This window comes from Erpetoichthys calabaricus, chromosome 3 (assembly GCF_900747795.2).
Source record: "Erpetoichthys calabaricus chromosome 3, fErpCal1.3, whole genome shotgun sequence".
Taxonomy (NCBI): domain Eukaryota; kingdom Metazoa; phylum Chordata; class Cladistia; order Polypteriformes; family Polypteridae; genus Erpetoichthys; species Erpetoichthys calabaricus.
In genome coordinates, this window is record NC_041396.2 from 44,115,037 (window position 1) to 44,132,138 (window position 17,102).

The following is a 17,102-nucleotide window of genomic DNA, read 5'->3' on the forward strand; positions in this document are numbered from 1 at the left end:
AAGTAGGTTTGGAGTGGCTCAATAACTTTCAAAGATAACAAATATTAATTCAGGTGATGTAAAAATGGCATTGACTGATGTCCTGTTGTTAGTTATCAGTTGAGTATAACCCTATATCAAATTTCGTAAACATAAGAATAGTTAAAATCAGTTGAAGTCTCAAGGTAAAATTGTTGGCTGCTGTGGACCATGATGGAGAGCAGGTCTGAAGCTTTGCCGATAAATTATAGTGGCAGGGAAATATTGAATCAGTGTAATGAGCGGGTGATGCACATTGGGTGAGGTTGTTTCCTGGTGTAAAGTACTGTAAATGCTGAGTACATACAAGTTCACTCTATGCTATCTGAGCAATGTGTACATATTTCATTTCCTCTTACATTCATTTCTAGATAAGTGTAAGAGCCAAACCTTGTAAGTTATTTTTTTTAATTTACACTTAATTTGAACAGAATGTATATTTCAAATAGATAATGTAAGATTCAGTTTTACATCATTGGTTCTCAAACTTTACACAATGAGTACTTCCTTAGAAAATATTTAGCTCTTCAAGTACCACCATTATGACTGGCATTTACACGTAAATAGAGTAGCATAGGCCTATTTAACTACATATATAGTTTACACAGGAGGCAATTTTTTTCCTAATATGAATAGTATTTATTATTGACTGTCATCCACAGTCATAACTGTACTTGAGTGAAACACCCGTTAAAGTGACAATAATAACTGCACTGCACTGAAACACTCTGTGAGATTATTAATGACTTTACTGCATTAAAACACAGCAAAGGGGGTTAGCAATTGTACTGCAATAAGAATACTGCCAACACACGTGCAAGCAAGAAAGGAGAATTAACTGTACTACGTTGAGGATATCAACTACACTGCATTCATACACACAGCAAGTAAGGAAATGAACAATAACAGCTTTATGCCAACAATCAAAATAGAAATGTTACAATTTGGTGGTTATTGACAACTTAGCGTACCTACTTGCCTAATGAGAATGGTGCGCTTGGCTCCGTAAACAAAGTCCTGTGATGTTTGGATCATTTGAGGTCAGCTTCAGCCTCAGATTTGGTGTAGCACCCGACCTGCATCTGTATTTAGACTTTATGAAGGCGAGTGAAGAGAAGCCTTCCTCGCACAGATATGTGGTCACAAATGGAAGGAGAAAGCGAACAACCTTGTCTGAAAGTGCATCGCTGTACCACTGTATACAAATATCCAACAATATCTGATTTCTTAAAACAGATTTCAATGTCTGGTCACAAGATAGTTCTATTAAACTCCCATGTTCACTTACTGTGAAGTTCCCAGGCATGGCAGATGCTTCAGTGCCAAATGGGTTTCTCATCCAGTTTCTGTGATTGCTGGAAAATACATGTATTCACTTAACTGTTGTCTCAGAGAAACAAGGCGCGCAACAATGTTGCCCCTTACTCCATCAGCGAGGTTCAGGTCATTGTCACACAGGAAACTCTCCAAATTGGGGAAAGCTGAATCACTACCTGTCTTAACCTTGGTTTTAAATAACTGCATCTTTTTCAGCATTGCATTGATTTTGTCCTGCACATCAAAAAAACTGATGGAGAGTCCCTGTAGTCCCAAATTCAGCCACAAAGTGTCAAAAACAACTCATAAGGGGAAGCTTTTGTCCTGCAAGAACATTTGGACCTCTTTGTGCAATTCAAAAAGACTCAAAAGCACCTTTCCTCTTGAAGGCCACCTTACTTCTATATGGAGTAGAAGCTGAACATGTTCATTGCAAGAGTACAAGAAATAGGTGGGAATGCATCAGTCTGGCCTTTATGAAGTTCACAATTTTTACAGATGAGTCTAGTACAGACCTAAGTTCTTTGGGCATTTTCTTCACTGCGAGGGCCTTGCAATGGATGCTGCAGTCAGTCCACCGTATTTCCGGAGCTAACGTGTGAATTTGGGCAACTACTCCGCTATGGTGACCTGTCCTTGCAGACTCAGACATATTTTTTCCAATTGAGTCCATTCTCTTGTACAAATGCGTTCAGGAGCTAAAAGATGTGTTCACCTGTAGTTATGGTCTGAAGTGACTGACAGAACAGAAAGTCCTCTTGAGTTGCTCATTGGTATTCACATCTAATATAAACAAGCAAACTGGCCATATCTACAACATCTGTAGTCTTGTCAAGCTGAGTGGAAAAATAGCAACTGCTTTTAATGAGCTCAGTCAGTGTGTTTTTAACATCATCTGCCATGGCTTGTATTCTCTGTGACCCCACGTCACTGAAAAGCGGCACCATGTTCAGCTGTTTGGCAGCCTTCTCCCCACACATGAAGTGTGTTACCTCTTTGGTTAATGGTAAAGAGAGTTGTTAGTCAATGGTGTGTGGCTTAGCAGCTTCTGCTATGATGAGACTGGCACAATACAAAGCTTCTTGTGCTTTGGATATGGGTGTAGAACAAAACCGAATTGTTGACTTGGACTGCTTTAGATCCGCACATTTTTTTAGAAAAAATCAACTGGTTTGTCTTTCAGCATTCTGTGCTTAGCTGTAAGATGCCAATTGAGATGTGAAGGTTTCATACAATCATTACTAAGAACATCACCACACACAACACGCTACGGCCTGGGGTCATCTTCTGTCCCATTCCAAAAGAATCCAAACCTGATGTAACTCGAGTCATATCTCCTTATTGTTTTGCATTGTTTGCTAGCTGGTGCAATTAAAGCTTCACTGACACTGCTAATGTCGCCACTAACACTTGTGCCATATTCACTGTCATCAACTTCAGTTTCTGTTGTGCTGCTCGACGTATTCACTGCACTTCTAATACATCCTATTTGAAGCCAGGATGGCAATGTTTTCGAATCAACATTTTTGCTTTCTCTGTTTGCCATTACAGCTTGTTAGCCCTAAATCTCCTAGAAGTTAGGCTCGTTCATATAATCTTTATTAAATACAGTAATCCCTCCTCCATCGTGGGGGTTGCGTTCCAGAGCCACCCGCGAAATAAGAAAATCCGTGAAGTAGAAACCATATGTTTATATGGTTATTTTTATATTGTCATGCTTGGGTCACAGATTTGCGCAGAAACACAGGAGGTTGTAGAGAGACAGGAACGTTATTCAAACACTGCAAACAAACATTTGTCTCTTTTTCAAAAGTTTAAACTGTGCTCCATGACAAGACAGAGATGACAGTTCTGTCTCACAATTAAAAGAATGCAAACATATCTTCCTCTTCAAAGGAGTGTGCGTCAGGAGCACAGACTGTCAGAAACAGAGAGGAAAGCAAACAAATCAATAGGGCTGTTTGGCTTTTAAGTATGCGAAGCACCGCGGCACAAAGCTGTTGAAGGCGGCAGCTCACACCCCCTCCGTCAGGAGCAGGGAGAGAGAGAGAGAGAGAGACAGAGAAAAACAAACAGTCAAAAATCAATACGTGCCCTTCGAGCTTTTAAGTATGTGAAGCACCGTGCAGCATGTCGCTTCATGAAGCAGCTGCACAGAAGGTAGCAACGTGAAGATAATCTTTCAGCATTTTTAGACGAGCGTCTGTATCGTCTAGGTGTGCGAACAGCCCCCCTGCTCACACCCCCTACATCAGGATCAGAGAAAGTCAGCGCAAGAGAGAGAGAGAGAGAAAAGTAAGTTGGGTAGCTTCTCAGCCATCTGCCAATAGCGTCCCTTGTATGAAATCAACTGGGCAAACCAACTGAGGAAGCATGTACCAGAAATTAAAAGACCCATTGTCCGCAGAAATCCGCAAACCAGCAAAAAATCCGCGATATATATTTAAATATGCTTACATATAAAATCCGCGATAGAGTGAAGCCGCGAAAGGCGAAGCGCGATATAGCAAGGGATTACTGTAAAAAAATTTTAAAAGTTTTATAAAACATTTCAGAGACTCGTATAGGCTAACAAGTTAATGGAATGACCTATTTCAGTGTTTAGATAATACAATGTCCCGAGATTATAGTTAAATAGATAGAAAGAAACATGATCTGTGGTACAGAAAGCCATAAGGGTATACAGGTTTCTGACTGTTACCTTTATGTTATGTTAATGTTACACAAGAATGATCCTAGTGCATGTGATAACATAAAGAAACTTTTAAGAAATGTAACCTAGGCACTTGAATTTCATCAAAACCTTTAAAACGAACACATCTGGGTTTTCTGAACACAAGTTGTACTGATTGCTGAAGCCTTTCTGGTAGCTGTATTTAGAACTGTTTTGATTTACTTGGAAATCCTCGAAAAACGCAGCTACAAATGGTGACATTTTTATTTTCCTTTTACGGTTAACTTACATGAGGCAGCAGGAGAAGTGAGCCGTTGTACCAGAGGTGCAGCTTGCAGATACCCCAGCATTTCACTACCTAGTGTTGAGGATCCATTATGCTATCAGAAGTGGCTGTCCGATGCGTTAAAGAGGGAAATATAAAAAAAAATACAATATACTTTCTCTCACGGTATCTCTGAAGGAGTAAACTATTTAGTAATTGAAGTCATACAGAATATTTATCTGTTTAATATAAACAAGTTTGAAAATTTGCCAATCCTTTTCAATAGAAGATTTTGAAACTTGAAAAAATTTCTACATCATGCTATTCTTCAGATATTTCAACAAAAATTGAATTTTCTTGACAAATTTCCTTTAAGAGTAAGTGTTCAAAAATTCAAAAACATTGTCAACTACAAGTCAAGCTGACTCTCGTAGAAAACCTTACAGACAGACATGATGATCACAGTAGGTACTTATTACATTATATGCAAATGACCCTAAAAAATATTATTAAGGCTAAAAGGAAATTAGTGGAGAATATTGTGGAAAAGGCAAAAGTCAAACCTGAAGCAGCTCTTTAAATTTTATTATTTTATCATTTTAATTATAAAAGAGTGGTCAAAGGGGAGATGAAACGTATTAGAAACAGTAAGGGTGAAATTAGATCTACTGTACAAACACTACATGGCAAATGTTAGAAATGAATACATTTTGGTTAATTTCCCTTGTAAGGATTTGACTTCATCATAATAGCTAAAGAGACTCTTAGAGGGACTCAACAATAAGGATAATGCAAAGAGAAAGAAGTACTGTTAAGAATAAGAAAGATGAAATCAGATAGTTGGTACAAGATAACATTTTTCCCAGAGTGCTCATGGAGTTAGTGAATACTTATTTAAGCTCTTAATGTGTATTTTTCAAGAATTGATGCATACTGGAGAAATTATTAAAGACTGGAAGCTACCAAATTATTGCATTATACAGAAAAGGTGATCAGGCCCAGTATCTATCGGTCAGTAAGCTTAACTTGTATCATGAGTAACGTAAAAGAAGAAATCATTAAAGAAGAGATTGATCAACACATGTCAAGTCAAGGTGTATTAGGGAAAAGCCAACAGGGTTGTAGATATTGTAGATTGTGTTTCACTGATAAGCTAGAATTCAATGAACAAACAACAAAAAGTATTTGATCAGACAGTCACATAACAATTTTATTAATCTTGATTTAAAAAATGTTTTTTTGAGTAACCACATAAGAAGCTAACAATCAAACTAAAAGAAATTACAGTTCAAGGAACACTATGTAAATGGGAGCAAAACTGGCTCGAATGGAGAAAACAAAGAGGTATATGAAGAGGCCTTCTCCATAATAGGCAATGTTAAGAGTGGTGTCTCTCAGGGACTGGTGTTAGGACCACTGTTCTTTTGAATTTATATAAATGATTTTCATAAAAATGTAAAAATGCAGTTATGTTTATAGATGAAAGTAAACTAGTTTGAATCATTGCACACTGTATATATCTGCACAGAATTAACACTCGGGTAGGAAGGTGGCAGATGAAAATTAATATAAATAAATGTATGTTACTACATATAGGAAATTAAAAAGTTGGATTTTAAAACATAGTAGGGAAGTCCAAAACTTAACAAGTCAGTTTATGAGAAGGACTTAAGAGTTGTGCTGGACTTGTCGGTTTCACCATCCAGTGAGGAAGAACGCTAAGACCATGTTTATCAATGAATAGATCACGACTCAAAAGCTGTTGCTAGGCTACAAGTGGGCGTTTCAGCTACTGCCAACTGCCATTGAGTGATATTTTTCCACATTTCATCCCTACTCTGCTAACTGTGCTTGTTCCACCAAGAGAGCAAATTGAAGAAATTGAAGAAGAACAGGAACTCATCCATTCTTCAGTTTCTGCCTGTGGGTCAGCAATAAATGTAAAAAGGTAATGAGTCATAAAGGTTGTGGGCTAGGAGAATCTTACATTCCATGGCACAATGTGTTACATGTAAACAAGACAGATCATACTTAAGCAATAACACATTAGTGAGGCCTCTTCATTCGGCGATGTGTGCAATTCTGATCTCCAAATTATTAAAAAGATACAATAGCACTGGAGAAATGTCTGGGCAAGAGCAACTAGACTGATTCTGAGATTGCAGGGTATGAGTTATGAGGAAAGTCTGAACAAATTGAAGTTGAGATTAAGAAGAGACATAATAGAAGTATTTAAAATTATGAAGGGACATACAGTATATGATATGATATATATGATATTTTGACTTATACAAGTGAATAGGGATTGACAAGCTATGTTTGGCTAGATGGCCAGTCCTCGACAAAACTGTGATGTTCTTAATGAATGATTCAAAATTATTTGTCTAATATGAACTTTCACAACTGTTTAGCTATTTGTTCACTTATGCATATCTGATCACATATTAAGTAATGTTGTATTATGTATATCTTGTCATTTTGTATTATCAAAACATACTGGTGTCATGTTGTCATTACTGTGTCTTGTTACATTTTATGGTGTTGTATCATATTGTGTCAGACGAAATCATATTGCTGTGCTAAGAATTGACAAAATGTAATGTAAATAAATTCAAATGAAATCAATAATGCATTTGCTCATACAGAGCTCACTCTATATCAATTCATTTGTTGAGGTGTGATGCAAGATGCAACCCGAATAGTGCCCACCAAGTGAGCTAGCACGTAGAACATACGTAATATCTGATTGATCCTGAGATACTGAACATACTTACAAAACCAGGAGATGTTTTGAGTGAAAGAATACATTTTTCTTTTAACTTATTTTCAGTCACATTCAACTCATCATTTGAGTTTGTCTCAATAGCACCCTCTAGAGACCATTACTGACGTCTGTAGTGCTGTGACTGATATGGAAATACTGCACATACAAGGGATGCACATACAAGGGAATAAACTCTGTTTATTAAGAATTTCAAAAACAAATTATATCACTTTTCTACATAGTCACCTTCTTCTGCAATGCAATTTTCCCAGTCACATGACACTCTCAGACACTACCAATTACTACTCATCTCGCCTTCACCGTTTCCAACGAAAACATAAAAGTGAGGAAACTTTTTGAACGTCCCTTCTACTTACCCAGTTAAAGCTGTTTTATAAAGAAATAGATTTAGACAAGTAATAAATAGCATTTAGATGTTATAGCAGTTTTCCTTTTCTTCAACATGTACCATCTGTAGAATTACTAAAAAAATAAAGCCAAATTTTGCTTGAAAAAAGTAACCTAAGGGATTCTGAACGTGGCCCATTATATTTCTGCAGTCAAAGAATTGACTGGGTGTTCAGCTACCATCTCTTGCAGTGATAAATCAAACAGTAAGCCTTTTCTTCTAAAGATTTTTTGGCTGCCCTGATAGCTGATGTTGCTCTTGAGTGCCAGGTAATGTGAGCACATCATCTGTTGTCAGTATAGGTTCTGGCCCCCACAGCCCTGAATTGGATTAAGGGGATTTGATAATGGACAGGCAGTTGGATGAACTTCTTATGATTAATTTTACTTACCGTATCTTCAGGGCATTCAGAGCTGTCACTACTGCTTTCTTCAATATCTGCAAAATGAACATTGAGAAGAACATATATCAACTGGAATGATCTGTAGACTCTCGATATTTTCAACAATAAGTGCTGCTCTTTTACCAACTGAAGTGCCAATGCTGGCCATCTGTTGAGAGGACTGGACTGTCGGGTAGACTGCTGGAGTGTTTTGAACATTCCGTAGCCGTACTCCAAAACTGTTGTCTTTGTCATTGTGTGTTAATCTCACTGTAGAAACAAGGAGTACCATTAAATGGGAACAGCTTCAAATCTGCTGCTCATGTCACATTCAACGGAGCTGAAAGGAGGATTGTCTGCCCAGTCTGAGAGACAAACAGATATTAGAAGAAAGGATTAGTAGAAAGAAAAAAGAAATAGAAAGGACTGGTACTTGTAAGTATTTGAATAATTTGGGATTTTTTGTGTACATCTTAATTCTTATTTGAGTGCCTTTTGCAACACAGCATTGTGAAAAACAAAATGTAACAAAATAACATAAAATTCTTAACCCAGCTTAATCCAATCTAAGGTCATGGGGAGGACAAACTTAACTTGTTAAAAATGAAATATCAAACTAAAGCACTGCAGTGCATGAAAGGTCAGTGATAAGCAAATCAATTGAAAATAAGAAGCTCTAGTTGGAGAAGTACTGTTTTTTCCTATGAAGCAGCCGATCACCTTATCTAGCAAAAAAGGCTTCATCCGACTTGGGCATTTGTGGAACATGATTGACTGTGACTAAATCCATAAGCAGTGCAGCACTACTTTCAGACAAGAGAGAGGCTGGGCTAGGGACAGAGTCTGAGAAAGCAACACTTTAAATACTGGTAAAAACTATTCGGACAACTCATTTAAACAAAAAAAATATATATGCCACTATAGTATAATTTCTTGGCTGAATAAAGAATACACCTGTTCTTTAAGGAAATTTGATAGGACAGTTGAATTTGCGTTGAGATATCTTGAAGTGCACTGTAAACCTTATTGAAATTTCCAAAATTCCCATTAACAAGCATTAGTAAATCTTAAAACAGAGACTTCAATTACAGGATAATTTACTGTTTCAAATTTAACTTAAGAGAGGTAATTTCAGCTTGTATATATTTGTATATAACTGTATATTTTCCTTTTTTACTCATCCAATCATCACTCCTAATGGCAAAAAAGTTCAATTTAGTGAAACAACAGAAGAATCACACTTGCGGCCAGAAGAACATTGACACATCCACTGCTGGAGCAAACCTTTACAGCACCAACTCGCTTTGCCTTGTGCCTGAAGCTGTGTCAGGTCAGTAATATGATCATTTCAAACCAGAACAGTAAAGTTTAAGTAAGGAAAGCAAAAAGTCATCTAACATATCTATAAAATAAATTAAAGAGGAAATGGGCTCTGTATCTGTGGCTCAATAAGCTGCCATGCATACAGTGAATTGACATTTATGTTACACTAAAAGACAGCTTCATAGATGCATTATGGGTTTTATTGGATCATTATTGTGATGTGAACAGATTAAGACTTAAGTTTAGGTACGGCAAAAATGCATGTGTTACTTATTTACTATTATGAAACAAGACCTTAACCTTTGGAGTCTTCATCACACTTATAAAGCATCGTTAAATTGGTCATTCATCTCTGCAATGTGATCTACTAATTAAATGTCACTTTGGAGTGGTCTGCACTTTGAGCTACTTTTTGTATGAAAATGTGCTATATAAATAAATGTTGTTGTTGTTGTTGTCTGAGGCAGCTTAACTGAGACATGTTTCTCTTTATATTACATATTTAGTATAAGACCTGTGAATCCTTCATATTAACAAGTAATTTGACCATCATGTCGATTCACCACAATGCACAGAGATGAATAGCCCATCTACCGATGGTTTATAAGTGTTATGAAGACCAAAAGAAGCTGTTGTTACATATGTGTAAATGAGTCATAGATGCATTTTTGTAGCATTTAAACTAAAAAGTTACCTAAAATTCATGCAACATGTTGCCGCTGTCTGGTGCAATGTCTAGTGAGTAGAACAACCGTACCTCACAATGTCTCTCTTCCTTACCTTAAAGTCTCAGAATGCATTTATTATGCTATTTTAAACAGAATATTACAATTTGACAAAGTCTACTTAAAATCATAATGTAGTTCTAAAATTGAAAATAAAGGAAACTTCATGTGCCTGTAAGAGTTTAGATTGTGATGTAGTTATCTGCAGATTATCATAATTTAATATTCCCCTGACATCACAATTTAACAGCAAATGCAGATTCTTAAAAATAAAGATAAAGGTGGTTTTCAGAGCAATACCATAAGGAAACCATTTTGGTTCCACATAAAGGTTCCAAAAAGAACCTTTACGTATTTAGATTCGTAGCAGGCAACATAATCATAACAGATTTGTAAAATATCAATGCCTTGTTTTTTAAAAGGACTCTTACGTATAATAACACAGGCTAAGTCCAGGGTTTCTTAATCTGTTAGTATCCTGCTAGGTAGCCTACAATACATTAAAGATTTCACTTTTGTTTCTACATATTAGAAAGCTTTTCAAAGCACAAACAACCAATTTCATATTCAGAGAAGTCTTCCCAGAATGAAATGGTTCTTTGCCAAGCAACACTTCTATGAGGAACCACACAACTCAGTAAAGAACCATAAAATGTCATTAAAGAACCATTATTTTTAAGAGTGCATGACCTATTATCCATCATGTTCCACTGTAGCCAATAATTTTAGCTTGAGACTTCAACATAAAGTTTACTCCTCCATATTAAAATATGTATGTATAAGAAATATGAAGTAGAAGTATCCATAAAAAAACTATGTTGTACAACAAACACTGCAAAAAAATGTAATTTTTAAATCAATTAAGTTGGAATCTGGTGTCCATGAAGCTACCTCAGCCATCGCAAGCCTCAGTTTTTAAAGGCATAATATTGTAAAATACTGTTAACAAATGCATGTACTCTACTTACACATGTAACTACGTTATTTTTTGATATGACTCTTAGTTACAAAAATACAACAAAAAAGTTATGTGTCGCTATGATGAAGAAAATAAACATGATAGTTACAAAAATATTTAATAAACAAAACATTTTATCTGTCTCTATGATGAAGAAAATAAACATGATTTCAAAACAGTTAAAAAGCCCTGAAGCACACCTGAATATTATGCCATATGTATGTTTTCTAATGTGTTATAACCTGCAGTCTAATTTTGAGCTACAGGGAGCCCCAGCCTGCAGTAGCTGCCAGTCTCAAAGCAGATGCCCGCTGCCAGCACACTCATTTTAGTAACGTCACTCAGCCAGATATCGAAACTTTGCCCTGTATGTGAAAATTGGGAAAACTCCACAATAGTGGACGCCTCAACATGAAACAGAACTAAATTCTCAAAGGATGCAAGGTGGCAGTACAACTTACTGGACCCTTTATCCACCACCATTATGCACAATGTTTTAAAACATGTGTTAGATTATTAACATGCTGTTTATTCTCAATATATTTGGGGTTACGTTTACACATCATTTATTACTGATGTCTCACAGCTCCAAGGTTCAGATACCCATCCTGTGTGGAAAACGAAATGTTCTCTTCATGTTTTGATATTTTCAGGGTAATGCATGTTAGGCTGATTGATGACTCTAAGCTGGTCACTTACTGTACAGTATATGCGAATGGGAATGTTCATTGGATGAGTAGCCCACCTAGGACTGGTTCCTGCCCTAGACATAGGTCTGATAGGATAGGCTCTGTGTGGTATGGCGGGTCCTCTGCTTCAAAAAAAAAAGGGCCAGGTTTTAATCCATATAGCTGTGTCGTTCTCCGTGGGCGCGATTGCATGACAGCGGGGAGTTAATGAGGTAGTTGGAGCGAGTCACACCTGCACGTGTGGGTGCGTTTGTTCTCAAATGCTTCATTGGCTTCCTGCGGCATGTGATTAAGGCGCAGGGAGAGGGGTCGACATCAGGAAAGGGGGAATATAGATGGATCAAGAAAGAAAGCAGGAGTTTAAAGGACATGAATGGCAGTTTTGGAAGTACGATCTGGCCACCTGTAAGGAGGAAACAGCACGAGCTGGGGCCCTGCAAAGGTGCGTTTGTTGGGAAGGGTTAGACTACCCCACTGAATGTTCAAGTGAGTGGGGTGAGCAAGGCAGGTGTCCTCCCGAGGGATCCGAGGAGCGACTAGTGGAGCGTGAAAGATGAAGGGAGGAGAGCCGACCTCGGACAGTCTGGCAGCGATGCATGCAGGCAGCTAAGACGGAGGTCGGCTGAAAGGAGCTCGTGGCTGTTGGGTCTCCGCTGGCTCTGGGAGCAATGGGTGAGCCGGGGAGAATGATAGACAGAGGTGGGCCAGAGAGTAATGAGAGACAGACTGCATTTTAATGTCAGCATTTTTTAACCTCAGATTTTAAAGGATTTATTTATGGGTTTTTTTATCCCCACTGGACACTTGGTTTTATGATTTATTTATTGAACCTGATGCACATTTTGTTTGGACACTGTGATTATTGTTTTAATAAAATCACTTTTGCATGTTTTGGAAATATCTCCTGGCTTCATCTGAGAAGTGCCCTCATTTGTCAGCTCATCTCGATGACATTACTGACGGCGTTGGGTTCAGGGCTCCCGTAAAGAAGATGGGAATGTGGAGTGGACCTGCATCGTCACACTCTGGCTCACTGTGACCTTGTAATGAATAAAGTTAAGAAAATATATTTGTGCAATGTTTCTTTTCTTTTTTTATATTATTAAACATAAAAATAATTCTTTCATTATTTTGCTGATTCCTTTTAAAAAAGAAAAAAAAAATCAATGGCTCAGAAAAAGGTGGATTTGTTTTTTTCCTGGTTTTAACCTCCACTGTCTGCACTTGGTTTTTATAGATTATTTATTTATTTATTGAAGATTTCCACTGCACTTTTGGACACTATTTGATTCTTGATGTTTTTTAGTAAAAGCACTTTTACGCATCTACCCCTTGCTTTATGCTCATCCATTGGCTCATCCCTCGGGGATGTTGTCAGTGGTAGCGGGTTCAAGAGGCTCCCTAGATCAACTTGGAGTGTGGAGCTGACCCGCACTGTCACAAGCAAAGATAAGTTCAGTGTCAGTTTTGCCTGAGGGGTCGTGTGTGGTATAGTGGTTAGTCTAATGGGCTGGTGTCCTTGCACCCAGTGCTGCATGGATAGGCTCCAGCTCCTCATGACAATGAAATGGATTAAGCAGGTCTGACAATGTTATGTTACAATTGCATATATCATAATCTAAGCACATCAAGATGTTTAGTGGATATTTTTACACAAAGTATCTGACAAGTCACTACTGCACACTACTATGATTTTTCTGTTTGTCCAGTTGGAGACATGACAGGTTATTTGCTTACTGAACCAAGCAATTTACAGCACAAGCACCTCAGCTACTACATGGAAACACTGAACATAAGAACATAAGAAATTTAAAACATGAGAGGAGACAGTTCAGTTCACCAAGATTGTAATAACAAATTAAAATAAAAAATATTACCATGAAAAACTCCTTACATAAAGATACCACTTACATGAAAGTTCAGTCTAATTTAACAACTTCTGTCTCTGAGGCACAAAGCAGAGAAAGGACAGTAATTTACTTGGCTTTGATTTTAATGGTCAGCACTGCTTAAAGCACATTCTGTGAGCCTCAGTAGCAAAGTGACATCACTTAATCAAATTTACTTTTGCTTCCAATCAACTTCTCTTACAATAAGTATTTTAGGCTTAGGAATTCTGGCCCCAGTTGAGCCAATAACTGCTGATATGACTCAGAGTTAAGTCTCCTGCAGGCACCTAATTATGTAACTATAGCTAGATGGTGTGACAGCGAAAGCACCAGCTCAGCCTTTGACTCTGTCCTGACCCTGAGTCACCTCACCTCACCTCACCGCCCCATAGCATATAACTCTAAACACATCACTTCAGCTTCTTGAGCTGCAAGACTGAAGATGTTTAAAAAGCTGAATTAAAAATATCAAGGAGTGAGCCATAATTATTACCTCTGACTGATGACAACAGAGATGGTATAACAGAGAAAACTGATCACTCACCTCGTCTGCGAATCATCTTTGCAATTAATAAGACCACAATTATTAATATCAACACCAGCAGCACCCCAATTATAATAAGAAAGATTTTGTTTTCGTTGAACCATGCAATAATTCTTGTCCTAAAATGAAGAGAGAGTAAAGAGCACAAAGCCCAGGAAAATTTGGTAAGCATCTCATCTGAACGGCGTTGCAAGTGAGTTTACCTGAGGAGCTTGTCTTGTCTTCCTCATTAACTTATAAGTGCCATAAGGCAATAATTAAATCCTTTACAGAAATTATTTTAAATGTATTTTTAACATCCAATCATAAATCCTTATTTTAATCTAATGGGACAATTATAAGACATTTTACTGCAAGCAATTAATAAACAGAACTCATTCTGTAATTACATTTATATTATAGTCTTTCTTTAAAATCAATCAATATTCTACATAACATTTTTAATAAAACAATCAGAAAGCCTTTAAACTAAATCAATGTGCTGATTTACTGCAATTTACTATTATGTTAATTTTGAGCCATTCACAACAGGGGCAGTGCTATCAAGTCCATTGGAAATAAAAGTGTTATAATATTAATAATCAAGCATGAAAAACATTTTAAAAGTTGCAATGCTTTGCAAGTTTCCTAAACCAAATCCTACAGAAATACTTGGACATTGCTGTGAAATCCTTATACTGGACTCAACAGCCTTTGTCTTACCCAGAATTAGTGGTTTGGTTGAAATCTTCATGTTGCTGATTAATGGTGGTGTCTTCCACCTTAGCTGAAAGACACACAAAGCTTGTTCTCAGACTGAAAAATCAAACTGAGCATTAGAAGAAGAAAAAGGAGGAAGAGGATGAGAAATGAGGCCTTTAACCAAGTACATATGATACAAAAATTATTATGATTTATTCATCCTTCCTTCCATTTTCAAACCAATTAAGGCAGCACTGCACACAAGTCAGGACCCTACCCAGGACAGAATAGTAGATATTAAAGTTTATAATATTAAAAGTCTAATTTTAATAAAGGCAAAGCTCACACTTGCAGTATCATTTTGATTCAAGAAAAGTGGCTAAAATAATATGGTCAAAACAGGACATTCAAGAAAAAAACCATTCTTTAAATGGTAATGTTAAAAGCATATTAAATAATTTTTCATTATTATAATGTTTGATTTATGGCATACAATATGAATGGTGTACACTAAAAAGGCAAAAACATTTAAAAATTTGAAAAGCAATGTAAGATATGCCATTAAGTTTCCATTTTCTGAGCATGTTTTATGCAATTTCAGTTTCAGGATGTCAGAGCCTATATCAGCATCACCAGAAACAAGGCAAGGACCACCCCGGCACACACCTACCCTGTATGCATAGCTCCACATTCACTCTATCAAGGCCTGTTTTGAGTTGACAAGTAACTGAACATGTAGGTCACTGGGATGTGGTTAGAGAGCAAGAATCCGGAGAGAGAGAGAGAGAGAGAGAGAGAGAGAGAGAGAGCACTCAAACTCCTAGATAGTGACCCATCCTGGAATGTATAGAGCTCAAGTCACTGTAGCCAGGACAAAGCAGCACTAACCTCTGGCCCTCCATTCCACCAAGTAACTAATCACTTTATGTTTTAGGGTCCTACATGTAATTTTATTATACTTCTGAATTTCTTTTCATTCTAGTCAGTTTATTGTCAAACAGACACTCTCATCAGAAGTGATTTCTAGTAACAGCTTTAAATGGCTTTTTTTTCGTATGTTCCTCTCTTAGGTGGGAGTACTACAATGACTTTTAAAGAAGGGCAATTGGCATGCTTTAAAAAGTTAGAAAATATATGTGTGGTGTGAATTTCTAGTGCATTTATGACTTTGATATTTTTATTTATAGCCGTCATTTACATAATCGTAGCAAATTAGATACAGTTGGTGGAGCACTACCATGAAGGGCCGTCGCCTAGTGTGACATACCCAGTAACTCACTCCAACTAGTTCACGACCTGCTGCTGTATATTCAATTTAAGAGGTCAAGATGGTGAATGTCTTCTGAGTTTTAGGTTTTTCTCTGTTGTTTTTGGGTTGCCATTAAAATTAAATTGTGACAGAAACTAAAACATCAGCAGAATATACAAGTGGATACCAGAAGAAACACAGAGTGTTTGTGCTGAGGATGAAACTTGGAAAATGAATTCCATTCTACATTCAAAAAAAGTCAACTACTGGGAATGTTCAATTTCTGTATATAAATTTAATTATTTTAAAATAATTATCTATGCTGTTGAGCTAAGTTTTACTTAACTCTTTCTAGTTACCTTGACTTGTTAGACGTTGAAACAAAGCAATAGGATATTTTCTTTCGTCAAAAGCATAATCTGCCTCAGAGACCGTTGTCACTACTCATTTATGTTAATTTTTACTCAAAATTAATATTTTTATTATCCTCATTTTCCCTATACACAGTTAAATTAAGTTGTTTTAAGTTACAATAATCAAGTTTTATGAGCAGGGCTATCCCATATTTGCATAAAGTGTGAAAGTTTGCATAAAGAACTGCCCACGTTGTTGACAACACCTTCCAAGGGATCCCTCACCTTCTGTATACTTCAAAAAAATGTTAAAGACTTTAAGTAAATTGATCTTTTTCCAAATGCCATGCGTATTTTGGGCTTGTTGAAGCTAATTTATGATATTTTTTTGATACATTTTGAGTACTCTGCTTCAGAAAGGCATCCTTTTCTTTGTTTTCAATCAATGAAATAATGTAATTAATGCTACGATTATATTAAAAATGCAATCAACCAAAAAAGAATTAAGACATTTAGTTTGAAACTCATGTTGTGGAAAGGAAGAAATATATCTTTTCTTGGAAAGGCTCTGGTTGTTAAGGCTGATGTCTTGCCAACCTGTCTCTACTTGGGAGAAGTATTTCCATTGCCTAGAGTGCTTGGTTGATCGATAAGAAAAATGACTTTCCAGTTTGTATGGGATGGGAATACGACCTTATCAGACGTCTTGATATAGAAAGAGAGGTAAACGAAGGGGGCAGAGACAATGTTAGCATCCAACTGAAAATGATTTGTATTCATTATGCTATTCCCTGTAAAGCTCTCGAGCCTGTAATTTGTCACAAATTCCAGAATTTGACATCCTTCTGATTCAGAAGTGCTA

The 17,102-nt window shown here is 36.8% G+C and overlaps 2 protein-coding genes across 3 annotated transcripts in view; one reads left to right on the forward strand and one right to left on the reverse strand.

Moving 5' to 3' along the window:
• Positions 1-17,102, reverse strand: part of LOC114647973 (polymeric immunoglobulin receptor-like) — a 67,899-nt gene that overhangs the window by 13,652 nt on the left and 37,145 nt on the right. For both annotated transcript variants that reach the window (XM_028796711.2, XM_051924558.1), the window contains 4 exons: positions 14,660-14,723; positions 13,958-14,076; positions 7,974-8,099; positions 7,839-7,885 (listed from right to left, as the gene is read on the reverse strand). In XM_028796711.2, the coding sequence (XP_028652544.2) occupies positions 7,839-7,885; positions 7,974-8,099; positions 13,958-14,076; positions 14,660-14,723 (356 nt within the window). The remainder of the gene's footprint in view (positions 1-7,838; positions 7,886-7,973; positions 8,100-13,957; positions 14,077-14,659; positions 14,724-17,102) is intronic.
• Positions 8,057-17,102, forward strand: part of optc (opticin) — a 134,344-nt gene continuing 125,298 nt past the window's right edge. Inside the window, exon 1 of the mRNA XM_051924563.1 lies at positions 8,057-8,264. The gene's annotated coding sequence lies outside the window, so the exon portion shown is untranslated. The remainder of the gene's footprint in view (positions 8,265-17,102) is intronic.